This window comes from Enoplosus armatus, chromosome 8, assembly GCF_043641665.1.
Source record: "Enoplosus armatus isolate fEnoArm2 chromosome 8, fEnoArm2.hap1, whole genome shotgun sequence".
NCBI lineage: Eukaryota > Metazoa > Chordata > Actinopteri > Centrarchiformes > Enoplosidae > Enoplosus > Enoplosus armatus.
The window spans coordinates 11,734,503-11,741,995 of NC_092187.1; the positions used below are offsets into that span (position 1 = coordinate 11,734,503).

Genomic DNA, 7,493 nt, shown 5'->3' on the forward strand with positions numbered 1-7,493 from the left:
GCAAAGATCTACAAGTGGAGGGGACTGCTGTGAGCTTCCATCAGCCGTCATCAGGATGAGGAAGATGACGAAGGTTCTGAGGAGACAGGCAGGGAGTGCGTGGGGAGATCTCAGACATGGGGAGGGAGGAGGGAGGGAGGGAGGAGTGTTGGAGGGGGGGTCTGAGATGGCTAAAGAGAGGGAGAGAGTGCCCCCCCCCCCCTTCTGGGAACCTTCATGACTGACTGGAAAGCCGGGGATCCAGTACGAGGTGCCGGAGAGACCGTTAACAGCTGTTGTCCAGTGTTGAGGGTGCTGAGAGAGTCCAGTTCTCCTGTTGCTGTCATGGGCTTCAGGGTGGTGCTGCTGTCCTTCCTCCTGGTGTCCCTGAGCTGGTCCAAAGGAGCCGTCATCACAGGGGTGAGTGAGTGGTTTCTGGCTCCGCTGCACACTGTTAAGTCATTTTTGTTCTGTTATTTTATCCGTTTATTAGATTTATGTTTTATCAGATTTTAGAAGCGTGTCTAATTTAAATGATTAATTACTCTATCTACTCATTTGAGTAATGTCTAATTATCTTCTCTGTGTGTGATTGTCTTAAATCGTTAGTTTTTTTCTGACCAACAGTCCAAAACCCCAAAATATTGAATTTATAACAATATAAAAGCAGCAAATCCTCACATTTGAAAAGCAGGAGCCAGCAAATGTAGCATTTTTGCTTGACAATTGACAATTTATTTTCTTTTGGTGGATTGATTGACAAATTTTTTCAGCTTTTATTCTGTATGTGCACTGGGAAGCGTGCTGTACTATGTACAGTTTTAATAGCCCTCAATTTAAGATTTTTAGATTTCATCTATATATTTGCAAAAAAAACTATATATATGCGAACAGCACAGTTTACTTTTCTGGATAATTTTATAAAATTTGATTAGACATGACTGACAGGAGACCACATCCTCCTCCGCTTCAAGTCCTCTGGAAAAACAAGAGGAAATTATCTCATTCCTCTGATTGATATTCATTTGTAAATGGATTAGGGAGACGACAGGCAATGGATAAAATGGCTTTCACTGTACGAACACGAGAGGGCATCTCTATTACAATGAGTAAAACTGACTCTATTAGCATACATAAAAATGAAAGGGATTCACTGGCATCAAACAAGCTCTGCTTGCCTGTCCCTCTGCCTCTTTTATTCCTTTCTGTCTGTGTTTCACTTCATCTCGCTGTCTCTCCTGCAGGCCTGTGAGCGAGACATGCAGTGTGGTTTTGGTCTTTGCTGTGCCGTCAGTCTGTGGCTGAGGGGTCTGAGGATGTGCGTCCCGAGAGGCGTAGAAGGGGACGAATGCCACCCCTTTAGCCACAAGGTGAGGAGAAATGTGATGTCACTAATCTTCCTGCATCACACACACACACACACACACACACACACACACACACACAGTCAGAGTCATACTCTTTTTCTCTCTCGCCCACACTTGTTTTCTGCGTTGGCGGAAATTCAGATTATATCAAGTGTTGGCAGGTTGGCTGAAGCTTTAGAAAAGCTGCTGATAACTGCAGAGGCTATTGATCTTCTCCACAGCGAACCGGGCAATCACAGTCATACATCACTTTGATCATCTGGAGATGGCCACAATTAGTTCTGCCAACATCACATCCGCCCCTGAAATCAGACTTTTACAGAGCAGCTTTTTAAGACCTGCAGCTCCACTTGTCAGCTGATGAAGGATTTAAACTGTCAGATTACCTCCTTTTCCCACTTTCAGGTGCCGTATCCAGGGAAAAGGCAACATCACACCTGCCCCTGTCTCCCCCACTTGGTGTGCACCAGGTACGCCGATAGCAAGTATAGATGTACTGACGACTTCAAAAACATGGACTTTTAAAAGATGCCCGCACACTCAGACGAAGAAGAGCACAGCAGAAGCAGCATTACAGAGTGAAGACTTGAACAGGCTGTGGATCACATATTTAATCTTCACTGACTGTATTCTTCATTTGTGTCCTCTATGCACTGTAACACATAGTTTGGATTATATCAATCCACACATCAAGGACAGAAGAAAGTGTAACCTGTTAACAAGAGCCTCAATAGACAGCAGACACTTTTTACTTCATAAAAACAAGGAAGTTATTTGTGAACAATTGAAACATTTGCTGTTTTATTTTCATGCTCACTTTATGTTAATTTATCAAGAGAAATGTATAAATATTATTGTCAATAAAAGTATAACAACGACATTGTCATTGGAGACGTGTTCTGTAGAGTTTTTCTTTTCCAGTTTATGTTGCTTGATTAAACATAATGTGTGTTATGGGAAAGGAAGTGTCAGGTGGTTTTAATCACGTTCTGATTGTGATGGAGGTGATAATCAGAGTCTCCTTTACCTTCATGAGCAAACACATGACCTTGCTACATAACTGAAGTGACGACTGAAGGCATCTAACATGCCCAACATTTGATTACTGCAGGTGTCAATGAAAGGGCAATTCCACCAGAACATTAGGAGCTTAACAAGCTCTAATAATTAAAAGACAAATAACAGCAATGTGACGTCATATGTCTGTGCACAAGATGGTTTGAAAGAAAATGTAATGAATTTGTGGTTTCACTGCACTGACATTTTCTGCCACCATTTCAAATGATGCTATTTTCTAATTTTATGTTTTTACATTAAGTAAACACAAGGCCGTTGTATTGAGAAACAGAGTGCTGTTTGTCCTGCTTTAGCATCTTTGTGTAAGACATTGAATCCTTCACTCTCTGTTTTATAGAAGAAAAATTGTAAGGGAATATGAATCACTTGTTGTTGTTGTTGTAGTTGTATCACTAGTGTTGGTATTAATATGAGAATTATTATTGTTAACACAAAAATATAAAACACAAATATTCTTTTAATGGATTTGAATACAAACCAATAAATCACCACAGATATTATGAGATGTGACATTCATTAGAATATGGTTGCTTTGTCAGCGGTGGGGTGTCACTGAGTACATTTTGAGGTATTTGTACTTTACTTGAGTATTTCCTCTTAATGCTACTTCTACTCCACTGAATCTAAGAGGGAAACATTGTACTTTTTACTTCCTTACATTGACAGCTGTTAATGCTTCTAGTGTGCTTCTAGTTTCTTTGCAGATCAAGTTTAATCCACCTGACAAAATTGGCTCAACCTCAACCAGCAGCATAAAAAGCTGCTTACATATTAATGCATAACTAATAATAATAATCCAATAATATGATACATGTAACACTGACAGGGAACCATGTTTCTGCATAAGCAGTACTTTAACCTTTGATACTTTAAGTACATTCTACTGCAAATACTTATCCTCTGTCACTTAAGTCACATAGAGTATTTTTACATTGTGGTATTACTACTTAAATATAAACATTAAATATGTGATATCAACTATGTAGATATGATATGAAATTAACTTTGTGATCAAAGTCAAACTACAGTTTTTGGTTTTGAATTTAAGTTTCTTAAAATTCAAAGAGTATTTTGTTATTCCGTGTTCACCCTCCCGCCATTTCCCTGTGTCTTTGTCTTTGTGTAATATTGTTATCAGATAACACTGATCAAATAACCTGAGGTCACACCCTTGCAGACCTGTGGAAAGTTTCCATATCAATGTTAAACAGAAGCTCTGGACATCAAATCCCCTGATCTACATGTCAACAGATGAAGTGAGCACCGTGTCTGTTACCGTATCTTGCAATTATATATTCAAATGATCTGATTTAGATAATAAAAGTCAATCCTCGGGCACATTTCCTCAATTGTTTCTGAACTGTTTTCTTGACTTAAGGAAAATAAATCAACAATGCTGAGACAAAAATGAGCACTGTTTCACAACCTTTGCATGAAGGAGAATAGTAGAAACAGTAAAACAGAAAGCTTTCAATGAGCGGCTGTTCCACATCATCAACCATAGTTTTCTTAATTTTGATTATTGGGACAATATACTGTACCAACAACATACAAACACACAAAATAGCAGTCCCACTTTATAAGGCATATGGTGTTTTACAGTGAATTGTTGCTACAAAATGTTTTAAGGCAAAAGTCCTCATTGTTCAATTGTTTAATGGGATATTTGTTGCTTGATAAGAGGCAACTTATCACCATATTTCTTATCTCCAGCTGAAACATGATATCAAGTTATGCGGAAGGGCATTTTGGAAACACAACCTTGATACGTTGTATATAAGGGCTGGAGTCTACGACTGGAACTCCACTCGCCTGTGTCCAACAGAAAAGTAACCGACATGATGAAGTGGCTCGTCGTCCTGTCAGCCCTCGTGGCTTTCTCCGAATGCTTCCACAGGTAAGTCTGATCTGGCTGGGTGAAAAAGCAACTCCTTCCTTCATTTCTTTGACATTTTACACCTCAATAGGCTGAATTGTTGAAAGGGAAAATCTAAAAGCCATCTTGCTTTGAGCTTTCACATCTTTCAAACTTAAGCTCAAAGCAGAGCTTAATTTCTGATTTCTCCAGCTATAAAATGCTGGACATCTGTGTATTTTGCTGATTTTTTAATTAACTTTCTGTGTGCAGGATTCCCCTGATCAAGGGAAAGACTGCCAGGCAAGCCCTGCAGGAGCAAGGATTATGGGAGGAGTACAGGAAGCAGTATCCCTATAACCCAATGGCCAAGTTCATCCAGTCTGGTACCGAGTCCATGACCAACGATGCTGATGTAAGTCCAGACCAGAGAAGATTTAGACTTGGTTCATCCTATTGTCTCTCCTTTGTGGCCTCTAGTTGAAGGTTAATATGCATACACATTGCATGACCCTTAATGCAGAAAAAGCAGATATTTTATGTTACGTTGAAAGAAAAATTTGCTTATATCCACTTCTGTTGCTGCAACACTTAAAAACGCAAAGAGACCCAAATATGTGCTGCATCTTTAATCAAGTTGTTAATCTGCATCTGTTAATTTGTCTTCTTGTGCCCCTCTAGTTGTCCTACTATGGCGTGATCTCCATTGGCAACCCTCCTCAGTCCTTCAGCGTCATCTTTGACACCGGCTCTTCCAACCTGTGGATCCCCTCAGTCTACTGCTCCAGCCAGGCCTGCGGTGAGTATCACTGCAACCCGGGCTGTTATTCAGTCAGCTGTACGCTGGGGGTTAAAAAGTTGGCTGATGTTTGGATAGTGTTTTACACAGTGGTGGAAAGCAGCTAACTATATTACAATTTTGAGGTACTTGTACTTTAACAGAGTAGTTCCATTTTATGCTACTTTATTTTTACTTCTTTGTACCCCACTAAAGTTATTTGACAACTATTGTAACCAGCTTCATTCATAGTAATGCATCAAGCCAACAGTATAATTATATTATACTGACAGGAGACATTCTGCAAATAGTATTTTTAGTTTTGAAATATTTTGCTCCTAATAAGTTAGGAACATTTTGATGAACTTGTAATTCAGTACTTTTTGTTGTTTTGCTAATTTTACAAGTAGAAGATCTAAATACTTGTTTAAAAAACAGTTTATCAAGTATAAGCAGTGGTACAACACTGCAGTTACTCCATAACGAGAGATGGTCCAAGTTCTTTTGCACTTTCATAAAATGCACATTTGAATAAGACATAATTCCTCTGCAGAGAACCACAGGAGATTCAACCCTCAGCAGTCGTCCACATTCAAATGGGGCAGCCAGCCTCTGTCCATCCAGTATGGCACTGGCAGCATGACCGGATATCTGGCCATTGACACAGTTGAGGTAACCAAAACCCCTGGAACAAAATGCATCGTCTATTTAGACTCCAAACCGGCGTGTCCCCGTGGTCCGTTGAACTGTGACTGACAGCTGTCTTGTGTGTCCAGGTGGGCGGTATCTCTGTGGCCAACCAGGTGTTTGGAATTAGCCACACAGAGGCTCCCTTCATGGCTCACATGCTGGCTGATGGCATCCTGGGACTGGCCTTCCAGACTATTGCCTCTGACAACGTTGTGCCTGTCTTTGACAACATGGTCAAGCAGGGACTGGTGCCCCAGCCCCTGTTCTCCGTCTACCTGAGCAGGTATTGAAACAGAATGGGAAAAAAAAATGGAGAGCGTGTGTGTCGTTTCCCGTGACATTAAATGTACATATGGTATTTGTTTGTTTTTTTTACTCTCTCAGCCAAAGCGAGCAGGGCAGTGAGGTGGTCTTTGGTGGTTATGACAACAGCCACTTCACTGGACAAATCACCTGGGTGCCTCTGTCCTCTGCCACCTACTGGCAGATCAAAATGGACAGGTACAAAGAAAACACAAACAAAATACTAACCACAAGTTGCACAAAGCTTCCAAGCTTGACTGTAAGCTGTTCCTCCTCACAGTGTTACCATCAACGGACAGACCGTGGCCTGCTCTGGTGGCTGCCAGGCCATCATTGACACTGGTACCTCCCTGATCGTTGGCCCATCCAATGACATCAGCAACTTGAATTCCTGGGTTGGAGCCTCAACCAACCAGTACGGAGAAGTGAGTCATACCGTCACACCATATCATTTGAAGTCAATTTTCTGAAACCAGACTAAACAGACATTTAATGCTCTGACGTCAAAACTCTCAAATAAAAATAATTAAGCAGGACTTGGTTACTTGCTTTAGCTGGAAACCTGTAAAACACCAATAAATACAACTTCTGTCGTATTCAACTTTGTGTGTGATGTTCTTCTCACAGACTACAGTGAACTGCCAGAACATCCAGAGCATGCCTGATGTCACCTTCACTCTCAACGGACACGCCTTCACTGTCCCTGCATCTGCCTACGTCTCTCAGGTCAGTTAGACCCCTGCCCTCCGCTGGAACAGAAACGCTTTCAATGCTATAATGAAGATGCAGGGGGAAGTAAATCTATTTTCTCTTGTCTCTTCACAGAACTCCTACGGATGCAACACTGGCTTTGGCCAGGGTGGCTCTGACCAGCTCTGGATCCTGGGAGATGTCTTCATCAGGGAATACTACGTCGTCTTTGATGCCCAGGCTCAGTACGTCGGTCTGGCCAAGTCTGTGTAATCAAATAAGACACCTGATGGATAATCTAGAAATTTTTATTTCCCTGTGGGGGCTTGTCTGATTGAAGAAGCAAAAAAATGGTGCAAATGTGAGACTGTGGAAAGTATACTTGTGAGCTGCCTTTGCATAAAACAGATTATAGCAACTAAAAGCAATCTGTGTATTTTTTGTGTCAGTCTGACTGTGGTGACTACAACGCAGATCATATATCAGTACAGCAAAAAACGTCTTTAGAAACATCTTTATTCGCCTTAGTTTTGTGTTACTGTGCTGCACTGAAATGTCACAGGAATAAGAATCTGTCATCTCTTCATTCATTCGCTCTTAAGAGAAACATGACCTTTTATAGGGGATACAAAAAAGAATTGCCACCAGCTTTTTTGTGTAAAGGAAGAACTGGCCAAGAATAGAATATCGAGCGGCTCTCAGAATAGCGGAGGGCCAGGTTTCCTCTGAGGCCGTAATTGAGAAGAAACGGATA

At 41.0% G+C, this 7,493-nt stretch overlaps 2 protein-coding genes across 2 annotated transcripts; both read left to right on the forward strand.

Moving 5' to 3' along the window:
• The first annotated feature begins 216 nt into the window (after window positions 1-216).
• prok1 (prokineticin 1) lies at window positions 217-1,871 on the forward strand. The gene is made up of 3 exons (XM_070909643.1): window positions 217-399; window positions 1,224-1,349; window positions 1,752-1,871. Exons 1-3 carry the CDS (start codon window positions 217-219, stop codon window positions 1,869-1,871), a joined length of 429 nt encoding a protein of 142 aa, XP_070765744.1.
• A 2,345-nt stretch (window positions 1,872-4,216) lies between these two features.
• Window positions 4,217-7,012, forward strand: LOC139288402 (pepsin A-like). Its single transcript, XM_070909684.1, has 9 exons — window positions 4,217-4,320; window positions 4,552-4,693; window positions 4,960-5,077; window positions 5,610-5,728; window positions 5,833-6,029; window positions 6,131-6,247; window positions 6,330-6,474; window positions 6,677-6,775; window positions 6,875-7,012. Exons 1-9 carry the CDS (start codon window positions 4,262-4,264, stop codon window positions 7,010-7,012), a joined length of 1,134 nt encoding a protein of 377 aa, XP_070765785.1. The 5' UTR covers window positions 4,217-4,261.
• The last annotated feature ends 481 nt before the right edge of the window (window positions 7,013-7,493 follow it).